Below are 16,756 nucleotides of genomic sequence, written 5' to 3'. Positions count from 1 at the left end.
CACACACACCGGCATCTCCCCCCTGCCCCCACCCTGCCCCACCGAAAACCTAGGGAGTTTGCCATTCAAGAAGAAACTGAGGTGTTTTTAGTGTTTTTTTAGTGTTCAAACAAACTCCTTTCATCTATACTGGTCCTGTTCTTGCACAAAGAGAGTCAATATTTTACATTGTTTTCACAGAAAAAAAAAAAAAAAAGGAAAATTTTAATTTTGATTGATCAAATACACAAAGAATACAACAACACTAAATAATCTAAAATACTTAATTTCACCAAAATCCTTCTAAATATAAAATAATTTCACCTAATTCACTCATTCATTCAAAATAATATCTACAGGGGTGAAAAATACAAGATATTCCCTCTAGGCTGGCTGTACTTGCTGGAGCGTCATTCTAACAATTTATTTAAATTTCACAAAGCTAGACTGCAGGGGCATCTGCACCGGCTTCAGCATGTCTTCCTGAATGAAACGCTGGCAAAGAAACCATAATCCTGGGTGAAAACAAAGAATTTAAAAATATAAAACAAAATCTTCTTACCTCATGAGCATCTCGGCCAAACTTTTCGCATCTGAAATGAAAAACAAAACAAAACACTATAATTCAGTTTACAAACAAGAAACTCAACGGTACAGTTTATTTTTTTATAGTTTCTACCTATAATATTTTTTGGCACACATTTAAGGTCGATTGTTGATTTTACAAACAGTGCTCCCTACGGCAGGAGGTGACAGAACCACACAATATATGGTGCTACGTGGGAAGAAGGGTGTGAAGCTTCCTAGAGGGCAGCTGACAGTCTCTTGCTCTCTCCTTTAAGTAACTCTGCTGGCCATGTTCCAGCCAATCAGGGGCATAAGGCCAATTATTCCTACCGCTTATGGCTCAGGAGCAGCTATGGAGTAAGACGTGACAAATAACATGCGCTCCTGTTATTCTCTAGTTTGGTAGCCATTACTGTACACACAAAAGCCTCTGTGTATATTGAGGTCATGCTATAAACTGAGGAGGTGATACCAGAATGCAGAATTTCCAAGAATAGAGTTGCCTAACCTAATACATAAATATCGGAGCCATATTCAGCTTTTCGCTAACTTGCCGCAGGCCTATTGCATATATATCCTATGCATAAGTTATGTAGGATTTGTGCCATTTACCTCGTATTCTATGTTATTCCTATCAAAGTGGCAGTGACAATTCAGGAAAATAATTGAAAAATGCGCTGTCACACATTAGCAGGGAGACTAGTAGTGATTATGAGGTCATTTATGACCTCATCATCATCATCTACGTACATCCACCTTCCTGTGCGATCGTTCTGGGTCTTTCTGGCTTTCTTTTTATGTTAATAAAATTTTGGTGAAAATCATGAGATTTGGCAACATTTTGGTGATAGGTGTTGGAGTCAACAGGGATGGCAAAATTAAGGTTTCTATTGGTGGTTTAAGAGCACGTTTAAACATGTCGTGTTACGGAAGCCCATATAAATGGCCTGCTAACTCACCCTGATGTGCCAAAAATCAGACACAAACCTAGTCCAATACAATGAACTGGACTAATGTGCATTGCCTTAGTGCACTCGGGTGCCATTTGGAAAGAATGTGCAGTCACGCATGCTACCGCACGCCGTGGTAACAAATTACTTTCCAGCAACTCTTTATAGTAAATAAGCCCTAAATGGCTCCCAAGCCATTACCTATCCTGGACCTGCGCTTGCCTTTTTCAGCCACGTCTTTCTACATTGCTTCAGCGCACTTGTGTGGCTTCTAGGGATGCACCGATACCAGTTCAGATACTAGTGCCGATACTTGGCATTCTCATGAGAACTCACAGGGTTGCAGAAGTTGCAGCTGGAATCTAGCTCTGGTGCTCCACCACTGTCCTGAAATCGATATTGTTTTAGAAAAACTGTCACATGACCATAAACAAAAATGTATCAGTACTTGTACTTGCAAAAGTGGTATTGGTGCATCCCTAATATATATTTATAAAAAAAATATCTTACATTAAAATAGAGATGTACAAATCCCAGGAGCTCCGTGTGCTCCTTACAAATGACAGCTGCCTCCTAACTTTTGTATTTTTCTCTAGTCTAGTCTTGGAGCTGGAAAAGTATCTGTACTTGTACCAAGTACGGTACTTGATATCGGCGCATCCCTAGTGGCTTTACATCATTTTTTCAGACGGTGCTGCCAATGGCGGACCATACATGAGCAACATGTGTCGGTACAGCCATTTGTGGTCTCCACCAGGGGTGCCTGTGACAGGGTGGACGATACAGGAGCAAAATTTGAAGACAGTTGTCACCCCATAACAGGTATTGTCTTCACGGTTTCAGATTTAATAAGGCTGAAAACACCTTTTGGAATTTCTTTAACATTGTTACAGCTTATATAAGATTCTAGTGATTGGGTTCAGATGTAAACGTTAATAACTATAGTCTGTCTGGCAGCAGACCAGCAATAAAACCCCAGCAGGGCCGTACACACCTGGCATGAGCAGGAATGAGGTGAGCTACACCACTAAGGAATATTACATTACTCCTGCCAGACAATAAATGGATTGTTTGCAGAGATAATGCTCTCTATTGTTACATTGAGAACAATGTAACAATATTTTTTTTTTTTTGTTTTGTTCTCAGCAAAAGCTTAGCAGAAAGAAATCCTGCTTTTTAACCCTTTGGGTTTTAAGTGGAACTCCAGCCAAATGGCTAAATGCCCGACTACAAATACATATATGGGAACAGGTCTTCCTGCCTAATAAATTGTAATTCTGTTCAGCTACTCTTGTGAGTCACACACATGCGCCACACTATATATCCAGGCATAAGACACCCCTGTGTGCAAGCTCTGATGTGAAATATCCTGTGTCATCTCTCCACCACCAGCCTACTCATCGTACATTGAACCAAAATGATCATGCTGCTGGCAGGTGATATAGGAAACTGTATAGCTGTCCCAGGAGGCAGTGAATTCATCTGACTGACTGTGCAGTGTGGCAGGCATATGCGAACCTAAGGGCTGTCTGCACAGCATAACAAAGAGTCGTATATTCTCAAAATAGGGATGCCATACTCCACAAGCTAGTTTGTAGAGGGGCTTGGAGTCTATATTCGATATTGTAGGTAAAATACAGCATATCACAGCCAATGGGAGGTAAAACAGTTCACTTATATGTACTTTAACTTTATATAATGCTTCTTGCAGAAGCCCTGGCTGATGGAGAAAAACAAACATTGTTTAATATTCATACCACAAAACTATGTGTCGATCTAATAAGCTGTAAGCCACCATTCACACTTGAGTATGGATGTTTTTGCAGGTGTTACTAGCATACTAGCATATTCAGAAGCAGACGTCTGCAAAGGTTGCCTACATACTTCTGTCAATACCCCTTCCTTAAAAATAACCTGTGACGGACTGAACCATCACTGGGGCTGTTGGAGGAGCCAGGGGGCTAGCCTCCTTCCTACAGACTATGGACCTAGGACTATGGAGACCCCCTCGGACTTCTTGGGGTTACAAGGAACTATTATCCCAGGTTTTGTGTGGAGTGGATATACTGCATATTTCCCCTGGCATTACGTTTAAGTCCGTGGTTCTCAACTGGTGGGCCGCAACCCAGAAGTGGGTCACCACAGTGCTAGGTGAGAGGCTACTCAGCCTCCACCTTGTCCAGCACTGTCAGTCCTTGCACAAAGCAGCCATTCAAAATATGATGCCTGGTGTCGTGAGGTGGGGTGGGCTGAGGGTATGGCTACGAGGGAGCTTCATCCATACGCGCATTGCTTACAGCTACCGTGCATGCCGTGTAGCGGTGCCTGGACCAGAGTGATGTCACCCACCCACAGTTCAATCGCGTGCACTGAAACGCACAGTGCTGCAATGCCTTGCCTTCCAGTGCGGTGCGACTTGGGTCGCGACTTAATGATTGAGGACAAATGTGGGTCCTGAGGTTACACAGGTTGAGAACCACTGGTTTAAGTGACCCTATGCCCATTATAGGTACAGGTTGTGAATCCAGCAACACCAAAGGGGTTAACTCTGGAATGAGATTCCCATTTAATTGTTAGTCTTTTAGTTAAGTCTATTTGTCCATTTGTGTGATTGGGTTAACAATGGGATTAACTTAACTCGGAGACTAGATGTAGCTGAGTGAATTAACATATGATAGACACTCAGCAGACAATCCTTACTCCTTAATTAAGACACCGGGAGGGTATGGTTTGCTTGCATTGTTTTCATGTCTGATTGTATTATGTTTTAGACTTGCAGAACTGTATACACTATACAGGTGAAACTCGAATAATTAGAATATCGTGCAAAAGTAATTGCAGTAAGTGCTGCAAAAGGGGCCCAAACCAAGTACTGAGTACATATGCATGCTTGTACTTTTCAGAGGTCCGATATTGTTCTATGTACAATCCTTGTTTTATTGATTGCATGTAATAATCTACTTTTTTGAGGTTGTGGATTTGGGGTTCTTGGGGTTTTCATGAGCTGTAAGCCATAATCATCACAATGATGACAAATCACGGCTTGAATTATCTTGCTTTGCATGTAATGAGTCTCTCTCATATATTAGTTTCACCTTTTAAGTTGCATTAGTGAAATAAATGAACTTTGCACGATATTCTAATTATTCGAGTTTCACCTGTATACTGAGCTGGTTTTCAACAGAGGCAGTTCCTGATTTGACTTCAACATTGGTGTTGTCTGATTGGGGTAAATCTTTATTATTTTGTGAGTTTAGTCTTCTATCTTAATATATTGGTTACGTCCAATAATTAGGCAGGTTTGGGCTGAGGATGCTAGAATTCGTGTTCCAGGGGAGAGGAAGCTGATTTCTGATGGAGGTACCCAGTCGGGGAACCAGGCGGTCCGTCACATAACCAACCTAATAATTTACGGCTCTAAAACAGAGTTAAAAGGAATATAGACTTCTTGTAGTTGAATACCAACTCCACCAACCCCTAGGGTACCATTAAAAAGCACTTTTACTTATCTTAACCCTTGCTCCCCTGGCAGCTAGGGCTCTTCTTTTCCCACCAATGCTCCAGGCTGTGAGTGGGCCCTCGGCACTCTGCATGCACATGACGGATGAACAGAGCACCGAAGAGAAGAGGCTTTGGGGGAGCAGTCACAAGGAGAAGAGGAAGTCTGCAGAAGTGAGTGGATATGGCAAGTAAATGTGCATTTTAATGGTACCCTAGGCAAAAACAAGCATTTAACCATTGCAGTGTAGAGGGAGCCCCAGTCAGGGCCGGATTTACCACAAGGCCAACCAAGGCCTTGGGGCAGCAGGGAGTAGAGGGGCAGCAGGGGTGGGGAATTTCTATTTCCCAACATGCAGTTCTGGGCACCGGGCAGGTGGTTGTTTTCTACATTTAGCCCTGCTTTGAGCAAGCAAAGCTAAATGTACAGCGAGGAAGCCGCCGCTTGTTTGGTACAAGTGATTTCAGTGATGTCGCCGAGATCACTGGTATGCAGCATGCAGGTCTGCCGTTCTCCATTGGGGGGCTCGTTGAGGAACCTGGCCTTGGGGCAGCAGAGAGAGTAAATCCGGCCCTGGCCCCAGTGCATGTAAATTTGCTTCGGAAATAATAAGGAAGGGTTAAAACCTAACATCTTATTTTTAGCTGTTTTTTCCTGGTTGAGGAGATTTCCCTTCACCCCTTGTCCTAGAAATGCAACAGGAAGTGAAAGAAAACCTCTACAAGGTGATATGAACTGAATTTGACATGGTGTCAGCTACTACTGGGGACATCTCTGAATTGAAGGCGAATATTGCAGCAAAATCTGGGTTTGTTATTTAATATTTCAATGGGCTATTAATTTTCGTCCTGTGAATTTTTGTGCAGAGCTTTTTTGCTTTAAGTGACAGAGCCACTTTATTTTTAAGCTATTCATTCACATCTGCATTTTCTCACTTGAACTGCTGCTGAAAACTAATCTGTCCTGGCCTCTAGGTAGGCAGTGTATGATAGGTTTTCGAGGAAAAGTCAAGGGTACAAGCCCTGGAAGTAATTCAACTTAAAAGAGTGATCAAGCACAATGCAGCCATTAGCCGGCAGAGAAGGGGATAAAGAGAATCAGCGTAAGTGGCACAGTAGGTTCAGTTTACCAGATTGTAAATAATATATGCAGAAGCTGAGCTCAATAAATGCATCTTTAGCCTTCTCTCCTGTCAAATGAGCCTAAGCTAAGATATACAGTGACACCTGTACAGCCACAGAGTGCACCTACCAAATTAATCCTTCACACTTAGCACAATGCAATCTAATGTTCAGCAACACAATCAATGCTTGCCTGTAGCTCTGTAGCCCAGGAAAGAGGCACATCCCTAGCACTGTGGGTATTCTTGGAGGCTGATGGATAATACTATGCCTGCATTTTACAAAGAGGTCTGTATCACTGTGAATCCACATAAGGGTTCACTGACGTGAAGGATATTAATGCAGTTTACAAAGTAAATCAATTTATATTCAGGATATTATGTCCTCTGCTGCACATAGGAATACTATTCACCTTGGAGGTGTTAGGACCTGAAGCAACAGACTGACTATACTGTATACCGAAGCCTTTCTCATCCTTTTTATCCCGAAGCAAACCAAGTACTCACTTAATCCCTGCTGAAAATGATTATACCTATTGCTCATGGTGCATTAGCATGATCAGTATGTTGTAGAAAATGTTATACTAAAGAATGTTGTAGAGTATTTAACACCCAGGGCAGATTCCACCTTCCATATGTTGGTTATGTGTTTAGATGAAGCACTGAGATCTTGTGGAATGCTGAATTAAGTTTTACTTGCTTAGAAGAACATTACATCTGAATACAGCATTGTACAGGAAACATATAGATAGGAAAACGTCCTATGTATCATAGACAAGCATGCATATAAAAGACTAACATTGCACTACAGCGCCATTTACAGCTCAAAAGACATAAACTTATATCAGTACATTAGAATATCAGTAATATGTTGTTGTATTTCCAACACTATATACGCCAAAACTATTTTCAGGAGTAATCTTAAAAAAATGAATAATAACGGAAAAGCAATGCAGAATCTATATATTGTGGTTTCCACTACTATTAGTGGTCAGTGAAGATTGATCAGCCCTAGCATAGGGAGTTAAAAGAAGATTGCCCCCTTGTATTGGTGGTCAGTTTAGGTGGGAGAGTAATTCGACACGGCTCATTGGAAACCCTAGCAACCTCAGGAGGAACCATAGGATTCCAAGGAACGCTGGCTGAGAAGGGCTGGTATATAGCCATACAACTTTCAAGGTGAATTTGAAGATTTCTAAAAGTACTGTTAATCTGTGGATGGTTTAAAAGAACTAAATTGGCAATATAAAGCCAACACGTAGACATGGCAGCACATGGCTCTCTATAGGTTTAGGAGTGCATTGGGGGCTCCTTGGACACTAAGATATGCATATAACGGCTGTCCTGAAGTCAGATCTGTGGCCCACCCTCTACTTCTTCCCAAACATCATAAATGGTCCATCATTGTGATGGTTGGCCTTACTAACCAATGAAAAAGTGGAGAGAGAATGGGCCAGAGACTTCAGCACTGCAGTATTTATTTGCATATTTATGTGCCCTGAGCTGTGAACAGTGAGAAAGACAGAGGGAGCTATGTGAATGTATATTGATGTACCTGCATTGCAGTACTAATGGTGATTAGTACTTTTTAAAGGGCCCGGAATAGGCAAAGTGACAGGGTCTGTGCAAAGGACCCCTGCCTCTCCTTCCTCCATTCCTCCACTAAAATACTAGGTGTCAGATCCATGAAGGAGTGGTAATAGTGTTTGAGCCTATCAATCGGCTGCTAGCACTCTCACATGGGAGGAGATCACATGCATCCCCATAGCAATTAGGTATTTTTCACAGGCTGCTGTAACTGCTTAGATGTTGGCACTGTTGATAGTCCAATCAATGGATAGCCATACTCACAGCCCTGATTAGATTGGCAGCACATTGCTCTATCTGTAGGTGCTTAGGGAAATGATGTAGAGTCCTGCTCAATCCCGCTCACCCACTGCAGCACTGTCTAACAGAGTGCAGGAGGAATCCAGCTCCTTAGCTGAAGGGTAAATTACATTTTTAAGATATTTAACATGACAACTTGCATTGGAAATGTTTACCACTCTGAAAGGAAAAATCTAAAGGCTATAGAGGGACTTTCACTGATAACAGAAGAATATAAATTACTGTTTTTAGGCCTCCACTCTTATGAACTCCATGGTAGGATGGCGGATGCATGGTACCATTAGAGGTGAGTGATGTCCTTGTGCCCCAGCAGCTCTGGATCTAAGCATGAAGCTTGACATCTGTGTTAGTTGGAAGCCAGGAGAATTTGTTCCATTAGTTTTCCTAAAATTCTGCAGTAGGGACGTAACACAAAATGTTTTTGCTCTGCATGATGTAATAATAGGGTGGCAGAGACACAGTTTCTTGATTTATAGATTAGTTCCTAACGCTAGGATAGTGCAGCTCAATTTAGAGATTTCATTATTTTAAAAAATTTAGTATTCAGTATTTTAAAAACCATATCCTGCTTTTAATGAGCTTTTCTATATACCAAAATTATAGTTAATATAAAAGTCTGTTCATTTTACTATCCACGTCAAACAATGCACTGTAGGATTTTAATAGTTCTACTAAGTACTTTTAGGCAGTGCGGGTTTATTGGCCTATAATAATTGTTATCAATATTTAAAGGTCTCCGCTAAGTACAATTTGTGTTCAAAATGACCATATAAAGTAAGCCAACTGTTTTCGAAAAACTCTTTCTGTGAAGGATACTTAAAGTGAACCTGTGCCCAGACAATGCACACTAAAGTATTTATATATTCTAAAATCAACACCTCATTCACCTCCGTAGCTATAGGTATTGTGGAGAAATTCATGCTCAAAAGTTCAGAAGAGAGCCATTGAAATCTCAGTTATTCTCTATGGAGAGCAGAATCTTGACAGCTTGCCAGCCTTCTGATGTAAGGTGTAGGTGTCATGGGGACAGTCCTGGTGGATTTGGAATGCAATGTTCAACGACCTTGTATAGGGATGATGGTCAGTCATCCAGAAACATTTGGCCACATAATGTAACTTATTATTGGTGTAATAGTATTCTTTTTCATCAGGACACGTTTTTGGATTTAGGTTAACAAATATTTAAAGTTTAGGTTAAGGTCACATTTTAGGGTATGCTCAGAGTAAGATAAAGGTTAGGTTTAGGGGCAGCTTAATTTTAAGTATTTACGGTATGTCTAGGCAACTTGCTTAAAGGGCCATTTAAACCCCACCACTTCTGCCAAGCACAGTACAAAGGTCTACATTGGAAATGGTATCTTCTTTTTATGGTCTTCAGTAAACCCTTTCGGCAGGGGGTGGAGAGGGTGACCTGGGTAAACTAAGAGCAGCCTGATGCACAAGGGGCTCAGAGGACCTCTTACGTGGCCATCTACACCTGGATATCATGTCTAAGTTACCGTCCAGGCCTGGTAAGCTTCATCTATGCCTAAATATGAGTCCCTTAAGACTCTTCAAGGAAGCCTATCCCAGCTCAAACTAACCACTTATTCATCACATTCTCAGACAATTCATCCCCACACAGTTACCTCCTCATGTATTACTTGCCCCTACCTTTTAGATTGCAAGCCCTCATGGGCAGGGCCCTCCTTACCATCTTGTATTGAACTGTATTTTGATTGTAATGTCTTCCTTATATTGTAAAGCGCTGCGCAAACTGTTGGCGCTCTATAAATCCTGTATAATAATATTAAATAAAACACAAGCGTTGAGTAGACCTAGTCTCCATATTTTCATTTTCTGATTCAGATCCCACATTTAATAGGATATAGATTTTCAAAAACATTGTACCCTGCTGCTTCTCCAACAAACTAAAGACTTGTTCTCTTGTAGCTGTAAGTTGTGCACCATCTATACACTGCAGCAGAAACTCACAGCTGCCATTAGCAAGAAGGCAAAGCTGACATTTGTAATGCATTGTAGTTGTTGCTTAGACTAAAGCCTCCTACTTATCTACTTGGCGCACATGCTACACGTTGACAAGGGGAGCTTCTTACCTCGCAGTCTCTTCAGTCTCTGCTCTCTCCTCCTCCTCCTGACTATCAGCAGCAAGGCGAAGACAAGAAGGACCGCGATGAGGATGCAGGAAATTGTCACCAGCATTTTTATCCCCTTGTTGTTGGACAGACCTTCTTCGCTCGTCACAATGGACTTTATGAGTGGGGGGATTGTACCTGCGAATGACCAAAGACCACTGTTAGGGAATCGCAACAGTGAGGAATGAAAGAACATTAACCTTTTAATACCTATTTTCAAATACACACATCAAAGTCATCTGCTCATTATCAAGAAGTTTTAAAAACCCATACTCTATGTATAATTGGTAATTGTACATGGGGACAGCTATATACAGTATACTGCTATCACCTCAGTAAAGCTGCACAGTGATTGTGCTTTGCCCATTTGCTAATCTCAAGGTAAGTCTAAAAGATGAGGCCCCCTTGACTGAAAAGTATAGACTGGGTACATTCTCCCATATGGCCTCTTCTAACCAGAGCCCTTGTGATCGAGGCCACCTAGGCTTTAGGTCACACAAGCAAGCTTGGAAAAATAATTTGGTTTACTGAAGGCAACAAATAATGCGATTTGATAATGCTAACATGTGCCCTACTCATTCATGTGAATAAAATCCAGTGCTGGCAGAAATACAGGATTGTCATTATTGGCTCTCTCTGGCTTTAATATCTTCACAGAGCTGGACAAGCAAGCAACACGTGAAGTAGGAAACACCCAGTTTTTGGATTTGTTCAGTGTTTAAGAAAGTCAGGCCAGAAACAACTGATAAGTCACAAAGTTTGTTTAACATCCTACTTATTTGGGGGCTTCCCAAATCGAGGGGCCTACTTAATACAACCCATAACCAACAGGAATACCCAACCTAAGCAAGGGATCAGCGCTCCTCTGCCCCATTTATATATCAGAATTAGCATGACAGCCATGCAAGTTGCTTTTTCAGGAGGAGGTCAGGAATGGCAGCTCATTGATTCCTCTTAGGCCAGTGTCCTTTAGGTATAGAGCAGCGTGCAAAGTACAGAAACCCAAAGCAACCGGAGTCCTACTCAGTGATTGCTGATTCTGAATACTGAGCTACTGAAATCATACCAGTGCTTACTGCATTGTCTCAAATATTCCTAAGTGGATACAATGTACCTTTCTGAGAATGAAAAGAAGGAACACTTAGTTCTAAAATGCAAAGTGAACTTGTGCTTTTCACCTGCAAACATTGAGCTGAGAGGAAACCTATTACGAGCAAAGCTTTCTTTCTGAAAATCTTAGTTGCATGGCCTTCATGCTGGCCCCTCTTATTTCAATCCTCTGGGTTGCTTACGTGTTCCAAGTACAGATCAGAACTTCTGACTTTCTTGATTTGTACAATTTCTCACCAACTTAAGAAAGTACAGAAGCCATGGGTCAGCTTACCAGTTCCATTACAGATTTAACGTAATTCCTAACTGCTAATTAACCACTTGTGTATACTCACCTTGCCCTGCACCATAAGCAGCCACACCAAATATTCAGTAGCTATGGCAGCTCTGTGCACAAAGACCTATGCAGGAGCTATCCACACTGTTTTGTGACTGCTAGGAAGGGTCAAGCTTACTTTAGCTCTTATTTCTCTATACAGGTTTTCTTTACAAGACAAAAGGAACAACCTTTTTTTTTTTTTTTTTAAATTAAAGATTTCTCTTACTGGGCGAAATATATAGGCACAGAGATAGTGCCAAGATTTGGGGAGCTCCAGACGACTGCGGGGCATAATTCAATGCCGGTTACTTAATGGAACATCCTCTGCCAGTGATGACAAATTAGTCAATAAGGACGCAGCTGATAAGCCGGGAGCCTGCATACGGCACCAGGTAGCTGCTTCTGTATGCTGCCGGAGGAATCTGAAATTCGGCTTCGCTGAGTAGTCTGCAAACTGAGTAATGGCAGTTCATTTTCACACTGCCGTAAGCACCAGGACTTTCCTGACTTCCCAACATTGGATAAAATAGAAAATGGATTCCTAGAATCAGGCTTTAGCTTTAAAGGAAATCTGTTGGTCATTTTAAATGTTTAGCGGTAACTGTGACAAATCCAGGCTGTGTATTGCTAACGCTGGGGAAGGCACTGTGTGTATGTCTCTTTGTTTATCCTCCCATCCCCCATCCACACCTATCAGTTGAGCTAATCAGCCCATTGTTAGACTCTCAGCTCGAAGTGTGTATTGGGACAAAGCAGCCTCCTACAAAGTGGTTGATACCGGTTCGTTCTAGACCGGGAGGGGGTGGGCTTCTTTCTATAAAACTCCAATGCTTTGTGTTAATAAAGGCTTGTGTCATTCTGCTTACCTCAAAATGAGTTCTGCCTGATTCTTGAGGTAATGGTAACAGGGTTTGGAATACGTTCCATTTGGGAAGCCATATCACTGACGGAGGTGCTCAGTCGGGGTGCCAGGGAGTCCGTCACAGTAACCTATTCTGAGAGTGAAGTGGAAGTTGCCATTGCTGGCCAACTTTTGAAAATGCTTATTGGCCTGGCTGTCCCTGTATTTCTCTAAATAATGGTCTCCTGTAACACTCCTATTAAAGAGCACAGTGTCCATTGCGTCTCTCTGAAACTGGTTTAATTTTTTTAGTTGAGGCTGACCTCAGGGTTAAGCCTGCTAACTTTGATTGACTTGCTGAATACGTGTGCTCCTAGTGGCCACTCTCCCTAGACAAGGGGTGATAGTTGGCAGGGGGGTATACAGGGTTTAGTTTACAATACAGTCACCCTTCTCCCCACACCAGTCTCCAAGCACATACAGGCCACAGGTCCCAGATTACCATCCTGCCTGCCAGAATAATGAAAGTATACTGGGTGGGGTGGGCCAGAAAGCAAACAACGGCTAATAGGCCAGTGAAAACAACTAAAAAACCCAAACAAGGCACAATAGTAAAATGGGCTCACAAGTCAGATGTCCTGTCTGAAGAACCTTGTATCTGAACCTAGCACTTGCCGAAGCCTGAACCTCCACCCGGCAAAAGTATGAACAGAGGAACAGGTGGCAGCCTTATAGGTTTAGGATATGGAATTCTGATTCTGTAAGGTCCAAGAAGCACTCCTAGCAGAGTACACCTTGACCAGAAGGGGTGAACATCACCCTTCAGCTCACAGGACTGAGCGATAGTTCGCAAAATCCACCTAGCAATCGTGGAACGAGTAGCCGACTGCCGTAAATGGGGACCCTCATGAATGATAAAGAGAGAGCATATGAAAGCAGTAGCAGAAAGGTAAAACACATACAGCCAGAACCACATCCGTACAATGGAGAGAAACCTCTTTAGAATGTTTAGGAACAGAGCATAAGTTGGTAAGACAATGTCCTGGTTAGGGGAATGGCAGAAAGCACCTTAGGAAGAAAGAAGGCCCTAGGCCACAGCACTTCCTTCTCCTTATGGATAACTAAAAAGGACTCTTCAGAAGTCAGGTGTGAGTATGCCCCGAGTGATATGTCTGAGAGGTTTAAAGGGTGACTTCTGTTCTATTGACAGTACTAAGATGAGGTTCCACAGAGACGCCAGAGTGCATTGCTATGAAAAATAATAGCCAAGGCAAACATTTGGCCGCTGACCGTACTCAAGGCAAAATTTTGGTCTAGTCCAAAGACATGCTGGATGGCATAGAACAGATTTAACTGCCCTGGTGGCCCTGTAACTGGGTGGTCCAGAATTGAAGGGAGAACCTAATTGCCTGAGCTGTAGGATATTGATCAGGAGTTGAGGTTCCTCTGCCAGTTAAATCCCTTGAACCAAGGGGTTTCCTAAGACTCCCCCCCAGTCTGAGAGGTTGGCATACATTGTTAGCACCAACCAGAATATCGAAAGGATTTCCCCAAATCTAGCACAGGGTCAGAAATTTTTCATGCCATTGTAAGCCCGGCCTTACTGGACAATTAAATGGGGAGGTGCAGGGACTGAACTTATATGTCCCATGCAGCCAGAATGTTGAGTTGCAATGGCCTGGAGTGAAACTGCACATAGGTAACTGCCTTGAAGAAGGCCAGCAACTTCTTGAAAAAGCGAACAATCGGGCAACTCTTGGAACACAATGTCTGAGCATGAAAGTGGAGAGTTAGGATGTTTTCCAGGGGAAGGAAGACCCTGGACATTGCCGAGTTCTATACTAGGCCCAGGTACTCCAAGCAATGGGAAGGTCCCAGCATTGACTTCTGCAGATTCAGGATCCATCCGAAGCTCTGCAGGCTTTGCATAGTTCTATACGCCTTGTGCTGATTACTCCCTGACGAGAACATTGTCCAAGTACCCCATTCGGATTCTCTGAGACCAAAGTAGAGGCAAAACTCTAAATCAAACTGGTAATGTTGCATGTGCCAGAAAGTCTCCCGGGTGAAGAGAGGCGATGGCAGAGCAGGTAAATCCCATGCAGAATTTTTGACTCACAGGAACCCATTGAGATCAACAATAGGGAGGACATCCCTCCTTCCTCCTTTGCAGACAAATCTTGGAAAGCTGGACAGCAGAAAGCGAGGCGGTGGCAACTTCTTGTAACACTTGGTTACAACAAATTGGACCCAGGCATTGGGAATGTCCCAGACCCAAGAGGCCGAGAAGGCCAACAGACATCCCCCCAAGTAGTGAAAGTGTGGGCACCCCTTCATAATATAAAAGGCTTGTTCTCTGATTTAGCAAGCATGGAGGACATGTACTTACCATGAAACTGAGAGCCTAGCTTGGATTTAAATCCTGATGCTTGGGAGGAATGAAAAGAACCCTTCTTGAAGGAGGTAGCAGACCATTTTGCCACTAAACGCTTGGACTTCTTCTTCTGAGATAAGCAGGTGCTCTTGCATCTCGTTACTTCCTTGACATAGGTATCCAAGGATTCAACAAACAAGCGTTCCCAGTATGGGGCATGCATTCAAGGTGCTTCTTGCAAGAAAGCTCAGCAAACCAGCAATTAGGATCTGTCAAATATGGACAATCCTGGAGATCTGTTTAAGGTTATATGCCACACCATCCATGTAGTAGCACATGGCCACAGGAAAGAGCTCTAGCCATTATAGTGGTAACTTTTGACCACACAAATAAGGTCTGACACACAGCCATGGTGGCCACAGTAGACTGCAAAGAGGGCTACTAACTTCAGAGCAGAGAGAAGGCGTCCATCGTCTAAGGACACTAGCAAAAAACTAAGGCAGGCTGGGAGTGGGAGGGGTTATAAGGGCTGTAATAGCTGCTTTGATTTGCCACTGTCCAGTCACCTGAAGTTAGCTGCATAACCCACCCATTCAATAACTCCATGTGTCCTGTACTAGAGAACCTAAAATTGCAGATAAGTATAAAAATATATGGATACAAATGCATTCGTCTTATTTTAAAAATACCTGTTTGCATCCATATATGTTTATACATGTTTGTCTGTACACACACTTTAATAGTTGGAGGTGCACATAGAATACCCTTTCCTGCACTAAGGGGAGGGGCCATTGTGGCCTTGTTCCCATAGTAATTAGATTCTCCCTATCATACCTAACCTACAGTATGAGATAATTTAGCTGATTGCTATAGACAACAACAGCAGCTCTTTACTCAGACACTTTTCGGCATGAGGTGCTTTTGACTTGTTAGTGACGGCTGTGTGGTTTGACAGCACAGGAGCCTTCATCGCACAAAGGGAAAACCACATGCCAATTGCTGGCACCCTCTGGCTCGATCTCAGCCAAAATATTAAAGGATGAAGAGCTGGCGAGATGATAAAGGCCACAGCAGAACAGAGCCTGCTCTAATGTGCTCAATGGATAAAAGTCGCCCTATGGCCATCTTTGATAGGACCGAGAACAAACTATGCAAATGAGGCCAGTTCTGGGAACTGCATTTCAATATTGCGTTCCGCATGGAAAATGGAGAAGAGATGATAAATATGGAGCTTCAAACGTCTTGTGTTCTCAGATTCATTACATATGCTATGAGACTTCCGTCAGGGCTAGGTCATTTAAAGTACAAACAACAAAGAAGCCGCTCGCACTCCAGGGCTAGGTCATAGTCATAGTCCTAAGAGCCCTCACTGGATAGGAGACTCTGTTGGAAGAAATGGATTTGTGTGTAAAGGCTAGCTTGTTGTTGGGAATCCACAGAAATAGAACTAGTGGCGTAACAATCGCCATAGCGATGTTGTGTGGGCCGTCTGGGTTGCTATGGCATATCAGGGTGCTGGCCGTCACTGGGGCCTTTGAGGAGGAACACGCCGCTGTTAGATCACTGACAACCTGTCAGTGATGTGTGCAGCGGTGCGTTCCTCCTCATAGCCGCTGCTGAGCTGTATCAGTGAGAGCCAGCAGCTGCTGCAGAAGAGGCTGGACCCGGCGATCGCAGTGAAGGAGGAGGTGGGGCCCGGCCCGGCGACCTAAGAGCAGGACGGGCCAGTAATGTAAGAGCAGGAGGGGCCAGTGATGCAAGAGGAGGCGGGGCCCTGGGACTGAAGAGGAGGCGGGGCCCGGGGACTGAAGAGGAGGCGGGGCCCGGGGACTGAAGAGGAGGCGGGGCCCGGGGACTGAAGAGGAGGCGGGGCCCGGGGACTGAAGAGGAGGCGGGGCCCGGGGACTGAAGAGGAGGCGGGGCCCGGGGACTGAAGAGGAGGCGGGGCCCGGGGACTGAAGAGGAGGCGGGGCCC

At 43.4% G+C, this 16,756-nt stretch overlaps 1 protein-coding gene across 2 annotated transcripts in view; it reads right to left on the bottom strand.

Moving 5' to 3' along the window:
• The window catches only part of DSCAM (DS cell adhesion molecule), a 399,852-nt gene that overhangs the window by 70,115 nt on the left and 312,981 nt on the right, over positions 1-16,756 (bottom strand). For both annotated transcript variants that reach the window (XM_018552699.1, XM_018552700.1), the window contains exons 27-28: positions 10,099-10,275; positions 542-572 (exon numbers count right to left, since the gene is read on the bottom strand). In XM_018552699.1, the coding sequence (XP_018408201.1) occupies positions 542-572; positions 10,099-10,275 (208 nt within the window). The remainder of the gene's footprint in view (positions 1-541; positions 573-10,098; positions 10,276-16,756) is intronic.

Source organism: Nanorana parkeri, unplaced genomic scaffold (genome assembly GCF_000935625.1).
Source record: "Nanorana parkeri isolate BGI_ZX_2015 unplaced genomic scaffold, ASM93562v1 scaffold95, whole genome shotgun sequence".
Lineage (NCBI taxonomy): Eukaryota > Metazoa > Chordata > Amphibia > Anura > Dicroglossidae > Nanorana > Nanorana parkeri.
This window is presented reverse-complemented; position numbering and strand designations above follow the sequence as displayed.